The sequence below is a fragment of the Lithobates pipiens genome, unplaced genomic scaffold, assembly GCF_037356315.1.
Source record: "Lithobates pipiens isolate NorthernLeopardFrog02 unplaced genomic scaffold, aLitPip1_a1.2 Scaffold_23, whole genome shotgun sequence".
NCBI classification, from domain to species: domain Eukaryota; kingdom Metazoa; phylum Chordata; class Amphibia; order Anura; family Ranidae; genus Lithobates; species Lithobates pipiens.
This window is the reverse complement of record NW_027507785.1, coordinates 166,205,246-166,219,975: the sequence shown is the minus strand read 5'-3', so window position 1 is coordinate 166,219,975 and position 14,730 is coordinate 166,205,246. Positions and strand designations below refer to the sequence as shown.

Here is a 14,730-nt window from a genome sequence, read left to right as displayed (position 1 = left end):
TGGTGATTCCTCAGCTGATTTATACCTTTCCTCTGAACATCCTTCTCTGACTGCGACACAAGATGGAGGATGAAAAGGGGCTGGCAATTCTCATTGCACTAAATTGTCCCAAAAGAATGTGGTGCCCATGTCGCGTCACATTCGGCTACCCTTCACATTTTGCTACCCGCTGTAGTGCGCATGTGCGACGCCGCCATATGCGTTCCAGCACAGGGCCCCTTGCGGGCTCGCTTTGCTCGCCACACTTCGGGCGTGGCCTTGCTTTGCTCGGCATTATTATAATCGAACTCCATGCCCACTTGGATGGTGGGGGTTGAACGCATATGGTGGTATCACGCATGTGCAGTACAGCGGGTAGCCAAATATGATAGTTCGCCATCTGTGACGAAACACCCAGACATACCAGGAATTCTAGTGGATGAGCCCTCCTGTCCTCTTCTAAACACAAGGCTTAGTCCTAGGCCCCCTGTTCTGTTTGGCTTTAGTCAGTGGCTTTAACCGCATGACTTGAAACCCGAGTCCTACAGGACAGAGGTGCCTGATTTAGTCATTCCTGTTTTACGCAGAGCATGGACATTTAACCCCTGTACAATTTACCAGTGCACATAGAAGGCCTTCTTTGCATGGTGTGAAAACAGTAGGCTTACCTCAAGGGGACCTTCTACCAATCTTATTTTGACTTCTCTTCAGTCTGGTCTTGACCAGTGTCTGCCCTCAAGGGATAGGTTTCTACCTTACCCATCAAATTTCAGAAACCTGTTGACTTGCAATCACTTGTCAGGACTTTCCTACAGGGAGTTGCTCATACAATTCAATCTCCTATGTCACCTCAAGGTCCCAACCTGGTTCTCCCTGTTCTTCAGAGGCCCCCTTTGGAAGACCTCATCCTTAAGTTTGCCATCTTTGTTCCCATCATGTCTGTAAGGCGTGTTTCTGAGTTAGCAGCTCTTATAAAGAGATACAAAAGGAAAAACAAGCAGCACCAACCTAAGTGCAGTAGTACAATACACATTTTATTTGGTTGTAGTCAAAATGCACTCACCTTGTATTGGTTAAAAACAGGCACTTCTTAATGATGAAGTCCGGGTGGGCAAGTATAATGGGTGATCTGACTCCAGAGAAGGTGATCCTATTGCGTGGTGCAGTCCCGTCTGGCGGTGCCGGTGGCTTCCAGTGTCCCAGGATGAGGTCTGCAAGGAGCAGCGGAGGATCGTCAGTCTGTAGGAGTCCAGATCGTGTTATGATAATAGCGTGCACGCGTTCGGAGCATGCATGCTCCTTTATCAGGCATCCTCTTATTTCTTGTTTTGGACAATGTGGTTTTGAAGCCAAAATCTTCCTTCTTACCTAAGGTGGTCTCCTCCTTTCGGTGAGGAGCTCCTTGCTTCTTCTTTAATCTCTTCAGCTTCAAAACATGACCAGGACATTTCCTTCTATTGTTTAGATGTGTTGGACTGTCAGTCTACTTTCTACTCTGTCAGAACTCCTCACCAGGGGCTATGCCTTTAAAGTGGAAGTAAACCCATCGATTTTAAACAGTTAAAAAAAAAAAAAGTCATGCCGGGAATGCTAACTGCACATTGGCTGTGCTGTCTGCCAAACTATCAAACCATCCAATGGCTGGTGTCATAACAAATCACATGTGCAGCACCATAGCAGTTGAAGATTAAACCGAGGCAAAGATGGCAGCTTCCTTGGCTGAAAACGATGGAGTTTTTTTCCACTTTAAGGAAAAGGTTCCTTCCTTTCATTTCAACAGGGCTGTTGATGGTTCTAGGAAATTTTGACATAACGTGTGAATTCCTAATCTTGTAGTTAAGGACCTGATACAGGCCCCTCCCCTCTGAATCTTAAATACTTTTTGTTGTCTGCTAAAAACTGAAGCAACACAGAACTGGTTTATATGGGTACACTCTAGAAGCACAAATTTTTGCCAGTGTTCAGGTACCTGAAGGTTGCAGCTTCTAACCCATGGTCTGTGACAGTGTTTTCTGGACGTTAAACAACCCCAACCCTGTACACTCTGATCTGAGAGTACAGTTTTAATTCCTGTTTACCAACAGGAGGAAGAGAGCATGGCCCACGCCTGCTACCAGTTCTCTCCTCCTATCTTTACTCCTATCTATACCTCAACTATGAGAAACAAAATGTGGAAACAAATCCAGACAATCACATTGTCTGTCTGATTTTTGACAGAATTTATTTGCAAATTATGGTGGAAAATAAGTATTTTGTCAATATCTAAAGTTCATCTCAATACTTTGTTTTATATATCCTTTGTTGGCAATGACAGAGGTCAAACGTTTTCTGTGAGTCTTCACAAGGTTGTCACACACTGTTGCTGGTATCTTGGCCCATTCCTCCATGCAGATCTCCTCTAGAGCAGTGATGTTTTGGGGCTGTCGCTGGGCAACACAGACTTTCAACTCCCTCCAAAGGTTTTCTATGGGGTTAAGATCTGGAGACTGGCTAGGCCACTCCAGGACCTTGAAATGCTTCTTACGAAGCCACTCCTTCGTTGCACGGGTGGTGTGTTTGGGATCATTGTCATGCTGAAAGACCCAGCCATGTTTCATCTTCAATGTCCTTGCTGATGGGAGGAGGTTTGCACTCAAAATCTCACGATACATGGGCCCATTCATTCTTTTGTGTACAAGGATCAGTCGTCCTGTTCCCTTTTGCAGAGAAATGGCCCCAAAGCATGATGTTGCCACCTCAATGCTTCAGAGTAGTTATGGTGTTCTTTGGTTGCAACTCGGAATCCCCTCTCTCCTCCAAACACGATGAGTTGTGTTTCTAACAAACAGTTCTGCTTTGGTTTCATCTGACCATATGACATTCTCCCAATCCTCTTCTGGATCATCCAAATGCTCTCTAGCAAACCTAAGATGGGCCCGGACATGTACTGGCTTAAGCAGGGGGGCATGTCTGGCACTGCAGGATCTGAGTTCCTGGTGGCGTAGTGTGTTACTGATGGTAGCCTTTGTTACGTTGGTCCCAGCTCTCTGCGGATCATTCACTAGGTCCCCCTGTGTGGTTCTGGGATTTTTGCTCACCGTTCTTGTGATCATTTTGACCCCACGGGCTGAGATCTTGCGTGGAGCCCCAGATGGAGGGAGATTATCAGTGGTCTTGTATGTCTTCCATTTTCTAATTATTGCTCCCACAGTTGATTTCTTCACACCAAGTTGTTTGCCTATTGCAGATTCAGTCTTCCCAGCCTGGTGCAGGTCTACAATTTTGTTTCTGGTGTCCTTCGACAGCTCTTTTGTCTTCACCATAGTGGAATTTGACTGTTTGAAGTTGTGGATAGGTGTCTTATATATATATATATATATATATATATATATATATATATATATATATATATATATATATATATATATATATATATACAGTGGTGTGAAAAAGTGTTTGCCCCCTTCCTCATTTCCTGTTCCTTTGCATGTTTGTCACACTTAAGTGTTTCGGAACATCAAACCAATTTAAACAATAGTCAAGGACAACACAAGTAAACACAAAATGCAATTTGTAAATGAAGGTGTTTATTATTAAAGGTGAAAAAAAATCCAAACCATCATGGCCCTGTGTGAAAAAGTGATTGCCCCCTAAACCTAATAACTGGTTGGGCCACCCTTAGCAGCAACAACTGCAACCAAGCGTTTGCGATAACGTGCAATGAGGCTTTTACAGCGTCCTGGAGGAATTTTGGCCCACTCATCTTTGCAGAATTGTCCTAATTCAGTTACATTAGAGGGTTTTCGACCATGAACGGCCTTTTTAAGGTCATACCACAACATCTCAATAGGATTCAGGTCAGGACTTTGGCTAGGCCACTCCAAAGTCTTCATTTTGTTTTTCTTCAGCCATTCGGTGGTGGACTTGCTGGTGTGTTTAGGATCATTGTCCTGCTGCAGAACCCAAGTTGGTTTCAGCTTGAGTACACGAACAGATGGTCGGACATTCTCCTTCAGGATCTCTTGGTAGACAGCAGAATTCATAGTTCCTTTTATCACGGCAAGTCTTCCAGGTCCTGAAGCAGCAAAACAGCCCCAGACCATCACACTACCACCACCATATTTTACTGTTGGTATAATGTTCTTTTTATGAAATGCAGTGTTCCTTCTACGCCAGATATACTTGGACACACACCTTCCAAAGAGTTCCACTTTTGTCTCATTGGTCCACAGAATGTTGTCCCAAAAGTCTTGGGGATCATCAAGATGTGTTGTGGAGAAATTGAGACGAGCTTTGATGTTCTTTTTGCTCAGCAGTGGTTTTCTCCTTGGAACTCTGCCATGCAGGCCATTTTTGCCCAGTCTTTTCCTGATGGTGGAGGCATGAACGCTGACCTTAACTGAGGCAAGTGAGGCCTGCAGTTCCTTGGACGTTGTTGTGGGGTCTTTTGTGACCTCTTGGATGAGTCGTCGCTGCGCTCTTGGGGTAATTTTGGGCGGCCGGCCACTCCTGGGAAGGTTCACCACTGTTCCATGTCTTCGCCATTTGTGGATAATGGTTCTCACTGTGGTTCGCTGGATTCCCAAAGCTTTGGAAATGGCTTTATAACCCTTTCCAGACTGATAGATCTCAATTACTTTCTTTCTCAATTGTTCCTGAATTTCTTTGGGTCTCGGCATGATGTGTAGCTTTTAAGGATCTTCTGGTGGACCTTACTGTGTCAAGCAGCTCCTATTTAAGTGATGCCTTGATTGTGAACAGGTGTGGCAATAATCAGGCCTGGGTGTGGCTAGAGAAATTGAACTCAGGTGTGGACAACCACAGTTATAGTATGTTTTAACAAGGGGGGCAATCACTTTTTCACACAGGGCCATGATGGTTTGGATTTTTTTTCACCTTTAATAATAAACACCTTCATTTACAAATTGCATTTTGTGTTTACTTGTGTTGTCCTTGACTTTTGTTTAAATTGGTTTGATGTTCCGAAACACTTAAGTGTGACAAACATGCAAAGGAACAGGAAATGAGGAAGGGGGCAAACACTTTTTCACACCACTGTATATATATATATATTCAAACAGGTTCCACTAATATAGAGTGGATGACAAAGGAGCCTCTTAAAGAAGAAGATACAGGTCTGCGAGAGCAAGAAATCTTACTTATTTTCCACCAAATTTGCAAATTCTTTAAAAAAAAAAATCAGACCATGCGATTGTCTGGATTTGTTTCCACATTTTGTGTCTCATAGTTGAGGTATACCAATGATAACTGCAGGCCTCTCATCTTTTTAAGTGGGAGAACTTTCACAATTAGCTGACTAAATACTTTTTTGCCCCATTGTACCTCCTTGCATTGGCAGTCAGTGCAGTGAGATTTAACCATCTCAAGTGTGGGGTTATGAAATTTAATCCCCTAGAAATGGTGGTCCAGTGTTTTTAAGTGCCTCACTGCCTCCCTCCAGGATGTTGTTGGGTATTTGTATTGTTTTGGCCAGAAATCAGTCTGCCAAACGGTAGCAATATGCCAGTGTTGGAATGCAGAGTGTGTTATAGCACCCAGCATCCCACTGCCACTTGCCAATGTCCAAATTGGATTCTGCAGAACAGCCTGCGAGACACGGACAGGGTTCAAACATCCCTGCTCTGCTGCAAAGTCTGAGGCACTTGGTAACTATCCCTAATGGCAGACTGCTTCACTGTGCCAGAGGTGCAAAGCTACTAATAGGGTCGTATGTAACTTCTACTAAAATGGAAGCACAGAGCGGGACCAGGAGGTGAATGGTATACACTAATATATAGAGATTTTATAAATGTTCTTCTCTTGCAATCGCACAGTTGAGTACAATTCCTATAATTGAAAACTGGATATGCAGATTAATGTTCATGGATAAAACTGCTCATTATGCATCTGTTTTAATGTTTCTTTTCAGCTTTGTTTGGTAGCCCACCACTACCTGTAGGAGCTACAGGGACTGTGAGTACGTCTGGCAATGTTAACCAACAGTCAACACCCTCCATTAATTCTAATAGCCAGATTGATCCTAGCTCTATTGAAAGGGCTTATGCAGCTCTGGGATTACCATATCAGGGGAACCAGATGCAGTCTCAATCCCATACACAATCGAAGGGCCCTCATCCAGGGCAGTCAACCCAGAGCGTTCGCTCTATGAACTCAATAAGTAAGTTGTTTGTTTGTTTTTGTTTTTTTTTGTTTTTTTACTTCTGATTGTAAAATGTAATTGAAAAGTCTACATTTCATTTCCCGTGATTGAATCCCTTTTCTTTTGTGTTATTGTGCTACCAGTAGTAAGCAGGCATCTTAAAATTTGCCTCTTTGGAGATCTGCATACCATTTTTTTTTTTCAGAATAAAGTTTCTTTATTGCACAATACAAAACACAGGCATAATCTTGGACAACTGGTATGTATGCTGATACTTTCAAGTTATTAGACATTGGCAATGCAGAGCTGTAAGGAACTTGGATAGTAGCTTTACTTCTGCTGCGCTCTGGGGGCACAGGCTTTCAATACATTCTGACATCCACACTCTGAGGCTACTCACCATAAGGCTTTTAATGCCTTCCTACCTACAGCTATGTTACACTGTTGGACCCCCTTCACTGTTATTTCAGATCTCAAACAAAGAGGGAATGGCGCAAAAGGGATCTGCGGTGCCCTTTCTACCAATGTGCCTGTTGGGGTGCTCTTTATGCCCCTTAAGGTCCCTTCCTTTCCTGGATACAGCTTTAGCACTCACAAGTTCCCTGCCCCCCCCCCCTTTTTTTTTCTTCTTCCTGCCTAAGCAAGGACGAGTGCCCCTCCATGGCAGACTTTAATTAAAAAAAAAAAAAAAAAAATCTCTGCCTTGTGGGAGACACAGGATCTAGAAACTCAAATTTCCTGATCTAGCACCCTGCTTTAGGAGGAGGGGGGGAAAAGAGAAGGACAGCATGTTAATCTCTTTAAAATCTGAGGATTCCACACAGGGGCAACTTGCTGTTATCTTTTCCAAATTCAGGGGCATCATTTCTGCTCAGTTGAACACCTTGCTTAAAGCTGGTGTCTGGCCCAAAATTATCATTATGAAATCAAGGGCTTCCCAAATGACCTCAGGCCTTTCTTGTGTACTCTTTAGTTGAGGGGGCCTTTTAGTGATTGCCTGCACCTTGAAGAGATTTACAATCCCCCTAGCGGTTTGCTTGGCAATGCTAAATATAGTAGGAGGATTTTGCAAATTGAATCCTTTGAACTTTTGGTGATGGTTTGATGTGTTGCTCACCCCTTTATTTTTGTATTGCTTTTATACATCCCAGTCACCTAAAGGCTATTCCTGTATTCTATACTGTACATTTAACCACTTTAGCCCCGGAAGATTTGGCTGCTCAATGATCAGGCCATTTTTTGAGATACGCCACTGCGTTGCTTTAACTGACAAGTGCGCAGTTGGGCGATGCTGTACCCGAACATAATTGATGTCCTCTTCCCCCCCCCCCCACCCACCCCCCCACAAATAGAGATTTCTTTTGGTGTTACTTGATCGCCTCTGCCGTTTTTTATTTATTTATTTTTTTGCGCTATAAACAAAAGAACGACAATTTTGAAAAAAAAACACCATATCGCTTTGATGTTCGCTTTAATAAATATTCCAAATTAAAAATTTCTTTTTCTTCCTCCAGTTTAGGCCGATATGTATTTTTGGTTAATAAATCGCAATAAGCGTATATTGGTTTGCACAAAAGTTATAACGTCTACAAAATAGGGGATGGATGGCGTGCTTTTTTTATTTTTTTTATTTTTTTTTGTGCAGGTGGTCTGCAATTTTTATCAGGACTGCGATGTGGCGGACGCATCGGACACTTGACACATTTTTGTGACCATTATGCAGCGATCAGTGCTATAAAAATGCACTGATTACTATGTAAATGTCACTGACAGGGAAGGGGTTAACACTAGGGGGTTAACTGTGTTCCCTAGTGTGTATTGTAACTGGGGGGGGGGGGGGGGGCTGACTAGGAGGGGAGAGAGAGATCTGTCTCCTCTCCCTTGAGAGAACTGGGATTTGTGTGTTTGCGCACACAGAGTTCTCGCTTTGCCACGAGTGATCGCTGCCAACTTGCGGTCATCGCGCCCGTCGACACTCACATTGGCTCTGGTGGAAAGCCACGGGCGAACGTCTGGCAGGCCCACGTCCTCTGGTGGTCAAAAGGCGAAGTGATGTAAGCCAACCTGCCACAATATAACTGCAAACAAGCACAGCTTCCCCTTTTGGGTGGAGCTCCACTTTAAGATGCTCATAAGCAGTCTCTCAAATCAAAAACCCTTTCTATTTTTTTTTTTTTTTTTTTTTTAACCCTGTTGTATTGTAAACTGATTCCAGGTCCCTCCTTAGGTGGACTTGGTTTTTTAAAATGTAATGTTTTTGCTTATGTTATCAAGAAATGTTAATTATACCCAAAAAGAGTATATGCCTCCTGAAAAATGTCAGTGCACTCGTGGTTTAAGGGTGCCTCGGTATTCCTGTGCCTATGGCCTCATTGCTTTATATTTGCAGGCACTACTGTGCTGCTCCTTGTTTTTCTTGGGAGCTCTGACATGGGGGATAAAAACCCTATCTGTACCAAGTTGGCCATCTTCACACAGACTCTTAGTGCAGAACAAGGCATGGTAAGTAATGGGGAAAAGAACCGCTGCGAAAGCCCACAGGCAATGCTGGTGACTAGTTCTTTGCCCTCTGCTTGCCTTTTTTGGCACCAATTCCATAGTTTAGTTCCTCTTTATGCTGGCATTCTAATTTCAGTTCTCAGGATAACTTGTCACCTGTTGGGTAGCAAACCTAATAAATGATGAAGAAATTGGCTTAGATAAATTATGCATGGAAAGGTGTGCATTGCTGTTTGGTTGTTTCCAATGCCTTCAGCTAGAGCCTTTAATTATAGTGTTCTTGGGCTCACGTCCAGGCGACATGCAACCTTCTTTTCCCACAAGACCATGAACTTATATTCCCCGTTACTTCGTATAAACGTTCTACTTCGCCTTTGGCCACTTATTGAGCAGAAAGAACTAGTGCCTCTCCTGAGTGGATCTGTAAAACTGCTGTGGCCCAGACTTTTTTTCACAACTATCGATGGGATATTCTTTCCTTTCAGTCCAGTCTATTGACGTCCTCAATGAGGCTGTTCTTCCCAATGTAAATGTTTGGTCATCTTCTGGTGATGTCCTGAAAGATTACTAGTAAAAAAAGTTTGCTTGCCAGGTTAAATATTTAAGAATTTTTATTTTTATTTTTTCTCATTCTTATCAGTTTTCTTTCTTTTTTTTTTTTTTTTTCCTTTTGTGCAGATGTAAATTCAATGGATGTCAATGGTGGAATTGATGTGCAGAGCTCTAATTTGCTTCCTGATTCTGTGCTACATTTAGGCATTAACTCTCAAAAGTAAGTTTACCTGTTCTCAAAATGGCTGCTGTGTGAACAGTGTGTTTTTAAATGAAACCAACAAGGGGATGCAACGTCAATTTAAAATGAAAGTTTTATTTATAATTTATATGCATTACAAACCTCATTACACTGTAGCTCATCAAGCAAGCTTTCAAGCAACCATGCCATTAATTATGGCTCGAACACATAGTTTGTTGAAAACTTGCTTGCCTAGCTGCAGTGTGATTTTTTGTACTTGGAATAAAAGTAACCTTTTTACATTATGATGGATGTCACATCCCTAGGTTTATTATAGAGCAATACATGACATGGAGATTGTTTTGAAGCAGATAATCATTTTGTAATATTTCAGGCAAGTGTAAGGCCCCTTTCACACTGGTGGAGTCCACCGGCGGATCTGCTTGCTCAGCAGGGGATCACTCCACTGATCCCCAATGAGTAGGTGATTGAAGGAGTCCATGTTCACTTCTGATGCAGAATGGACACTGACACAGCCCACTGTTCTCTATGGGGCTGTTGGATGGAAACGGGCTGTCTGCCCGTTTCCATCCGATTGTTATCCAAACTGCTGGATAGATGGGCAACAGACCCCCAGCAGTCTGTTTTTCGTGGACAGGATCGGATCAGATGTTTGCGGTTGTCAGCGGACACATGTCCACACTAATATGTATGACTATAGTCAAAATGTCACAAAAATGTATTTACTGGGCATGACCCTGGATCATCCAGCATCCACCTCCAGACATCTATAAAAGATAAATAAATTTTATATACTAGTTACAAAATATGTGGATAATATTACTGGTATGACGTTCTTTTCTCACAAAAACAAATGCATGTCAAAAACTTTAAACCAGTAGGCTGTAATGCTGACAGTTGTTAATCCAACAGACCTTTTCATTCTACTAGTAGAACTCGGTCACCTCTTGTGTTTAGGCATTTCCTCATGCTCCATAAATGTTGAAATTGTTATCCCAATGTCCATGCTCTGTGAAATCTGTTCTAATCAACAAATATAGTAAACTTCAAAGGCATCTAAATATTGTATAGGTAAAAACGGAAACCCTGGGATCTCGGAATAAGCTTTCTTTAGTAATGGCCAATGTGTTATTTTAATCACCTCAAAAATGGAGCGACTATGTGCTAAAGTGAGTGGAAAAGGGGATCTGTTTCGGTTCCAACTTTTCTACTTGGTAGACGCTAGTGTCCCCTGGGTGTCCTGTAATTTCTGCATCTTTGGATCAATAAGGGCCCTGGGATGGCCTCTTTGGAGAAATGGTTCTACCACCTCCCTAAACGTGGTGGATGATAATTGGTATACAGGAATTTCTGTCTCTAGGTTTGGTGTATATGTTCATGCAAAGTCAGCTCTCTGGCCTGTACACCAAGTGTCAAAGAATGAAATCTGTCTGTTTATGGTAATGTAGCATGAAACTGCCACAGTGACCCAGTGTGGCCCCTGCCATAAAGCGCCACCATACACCTCAGTGCCTGAGATAGATCATCTAAACCAATGTGGTGTGAGTCTCAGATTGGTTCATGAAAGCCACTGGGATGGGGTGACACTGGATCCCATGGCTACGCCTTGTCATTGTAAATAAAACGCATCTCCGAGTGCAAAGTAATAGTCAAAATCATAAAAAACAGTTCTTCAAACAGCAGTAATTCAGAATTGTTAAACTGCTTACTTCCTCAGTTTCAGTGCTGCTAGTACACCTTCCTTGTGACCAGTGGATGTGTACAAACATGTTTTAAAGGGTAACTCCCCTTTTTGTGAGAAAATTGGCAAAAAAAAAAAAAACTATTTCCTACCCTTACAATTTGCGAACACAAGTCTTATTGTAATTGAATGTGTTTAAAAATTACCTTTCTTTTTTAGTCTGCAGTGCAATCGTTTTATGTAAAATGCAGTATGGCTACCTGAAGGCCTTCTGTACATAGATGGTGTAGAGAATACCATCCCACACCCCCACACAGGAATATTTAATTTTGTGGCTTGTGTGATTGGGTCACCGATTTTCCCAGAAGTCTGCATGAATACACTAATCATATTTTGAACCTTCCCTGCAACAAACAAAAAAATACCAGGCCCATGCTCTGGTGCATTACCCTTTAATAAGTAATTTAAAAGCTCAATATAAATGCACTCTCAAACAACTTGTGCAGGACGTCATCTTTGATAACCCATGACAGGTTGCTATACACTGAAGACTGAGGACTTCAGTGTATAGCCCCCGGGCGGGGGTGGTTGTGACCTGCCCCGCACAAGCTATGGTTTGTGAGAGCATTTATATTGAGTTTTTAATAAAGGGTTTTGCACCGGGGTCTGTGCTCGCTTTCTTTGTTCAGATTCCAGTGTCCACTGATCGGGAGAGCAGAAAGGCTGTGCCAATACAGAGGTTAAACCTTTCAAAGGTTGAAATTTTCTTGCTGAACCATTAGGATGCATTCACACCTGAGCGTTTCAAAGTTGTGCGATTTATTTTTTTTTCCGTGATTTTGTTCAGGTCAACAATTTAAAAGGCAGAAAAATACCTGTAATCTTCCCCAAGGAAGCTCATGTTTGTTTTTTTTTTTGTTTTTTTTTATTTATTTTTTTGGCGCTTAGGGTGTTTTTCAGGCATTTTGTTTCAGGTGACAAAATGCTCAGATGTTAACAGGTACCATTGAAATGAATGGTATTTTGCTTGTTGGGTTTTTTTTTTTCCAGGTGTTTTGAGCTGAAAATGCTCAAATGTGAATGCAGCATTAGATTCAACTGGGCAGGTCACCCTTTACATTAGCTCAAACCTAGGACTTTGTGTATACACCCCCCTGCAACAAAAAAAAAAAATCGAATTTTTGGTGAGATACACTCAGGCTGGGTTCACACTGCTGCGGCTGGGAGACCCAGATGTGATTTGCACTGCAGTGCAAATCACATCCGATCTCTGTGCGATGCGAGTTCAGCCATACAGATAGTATGGCTGAATTCGCATCGCACCCGCTCCAAACTCGCACAGGACCCTTTTTTTGGTCCGCAGCAGAATCGGATCGCATGGGTGTTCACACCATGCGATCCGATTCCTGTCCGAGTTGGTTTCACTGACACTCCCAGCAGTTCGCATAGGGCAGTGTTAACTGCCGGCGGGAGGCATGCGATGCAGGAACCCGCCGCGGATTCACGGCGTTCCCGCATCACTTCAGTGTGAACCCAGCCTCAAAGGGAAATCCTGTCTTAAGGGATGCAGAACCTTCCTTTTTCTTCATTGGAGCCCTGCAGATGCAGCAGTTGATTTGATAATTGTAAAACCAGTCCTGCACAGATTCACTCAGCACATGAACACAAACTGCTATTTCTCCAGAATAACAGAAGGTAGGAATCTGCAACAACGTTTGTTAAAATCCCTGCAATGTACATAGCTTACCAAGAGGGGGATGTTTATCAACAAAAGTGGAGTTGCTCTTTAACCACACACGCATTGTGCTGTGAACGAGTAGCCTGCTGTAGGCAAAGTGACATACCTTTACCCCTGACTGGCATGTCCCCTGTGTTGTATGATGTGTTGAATGTACAGAGGGAACGCAGGGGGGAGAAATTTTAGAGATTCTTGCTGGCCGCTGTTGGGGCAGCACTGATTATCTGTGCAGGTCTACCCTGTGAGGAAATGCTGCTGATTAGCTCTTTTCACACGCTGTCAGTATGAGGAGCGGAAGACCGATGGCATTTTTCCATGTTTACGTGTGATCAGCTGTGATTGGATACAGCTAATCACATAGGCAAAGGGGCACGTCATTTTTGTTGAGATCGGGAAAGCCGTGTCCCAGGGACACAGCGTGCCAGTGAATGCTGCGCAAGTGCGGCGAGTGTGGAACAATGGCAATGACGTTTTCCCCAGAACAAGAGAGCCACCCTGCTGCCGTTTGTCTATACAGTGAACAAGAGGTGGTTAAATAATTTTTTTTAACAGTTACTATGCTTTCACTACTTTTTGTGTTTAGTAGATTTTTCAAAGAGAGAAGAAATTTTAATTCTTGTATGTATTAAAGAAGTGTTCATAAATTGTAGTTTCAGAGTTTTTGATAAATTTAGCACTGAGTTACCAATGCTTATTATCTTTCATGTCTGCATTATTTTAGCTCTATGATTGGTGATGGTGGGAGTACTTCCAAACTAGGATCAATTCCAGTCGCAAATCCACCGTCTAATGTTGGAGGCCGGAAACCCTGGCATGAGGATATTACCCAGGACCTAAGAAACCATCTTGTTCATAAACTGTAAGCAGTGAATGCCTTTTATTACTATCCTTGTTAAAATTGTTGCAGCATCAAAGCAGATCATCACCCATTTTTGTGTTTAATAAACAAAGAATCTCCTGTCCAGCGATGCTGCTGCCCGAAGCCTTGCTTTCTCTCCCTTTTTCCTGTGGCACTGGCATCACTATTGTGGGCACCCAGCTGTGACAGCTTGCGGCTTCACAGCTGGGTGCGCGTGCGCAAATCACGCTGCACATCCTGAATGGCCGTGCAATCTTCTGGGACCTGTGATGTGTCCCAGAAGATTGAAATGAGGAGGCCGCATAGCGTCTGCTCGTGTTTTAACTTTGGATTGTAAAACTTTTTTTTTTTTTTTTTCCTCTTTCCAGTAAATGCCTTATACAGCCCACTTCCTTTTTTCTTGTCTCTGGTGAGAGTTCCCCAGGAAGGGAGGGGGGTGGGGGTGAGTAATACGAGGGCCAATGAGCTGCAGAGCTGGAGGTGTGCTGTGTAAATCTAGGAAGTGAACAAGCGGCTTCAGCTGCCCACAGTTAAAATGGTTGCAGCCAGACTTCAGTGGAGGGAGATTTATGCAGCATATTTCGCAAGTACAGAATGTGTGTGTGTGTGTGTATGTGTATGTATGTATATGTATGTATATGTATGTATATGTATGTATATGTATATGTGTGTATGTGTATATATATATATATATATATATATATATATATATATATATATATATATATATATATATATATATATATATATCGGTGTGTGTGTATGATAGAGATATAGACACAGTAGGGCAAAAAAGTATTTAGTCAGCCACCAATTTTGCCAGTTCTCCCACTTAAAGATGAGAGGCCTGTAATTGTCATCATAGGTATACCTCAACTATGAGAGACAAAATGTGGAAACAAATCCAGACAATCACATTGTCTGACTTTTGAAAGAATTTGCACATTATGGTGGAAAATTAAGTATTTTGTCAATATCTAAAGTTCATCTCAATACTTTGTTATATATCCTTTGTTGGCAATGACAGAGGTCAAAGGTTTTCTGTAAGTCTTCACAAGGTTGTCACACACTGTTGCTGGTA

The 14,730-nt window shown here is 42.5% G+C and overlaps 1 protein-coding gene across 1 annotated transcript in view; it reads left to right on the top strand.

Moving 5' to 3' along the window:
* The window catches only part of EP300 (EP300 lysine acetyltransferase), a 108,744-nt gene that overhangs the window by 29,567 nt on the left and 64,447 nt on the right, over positions 1–14,730 (top strand). Inside the window, exons 6-8 of the mRNA XM_077452555.1 lie at positions 5,888–6,136; positions 9,296–9,389; positions 13,512–13,649. Coding sequence (XP_077308681.1) covers positions 5,888–6,136; positions 9,296–9,389; positions 13,512–13,649 — 481 coding nt within the window. The remainder of the gene's footprint in view (positions 1–5,887; positions 6,137–9,295; positions 9,390–13,511; positions 13,650–14,730) is intronic.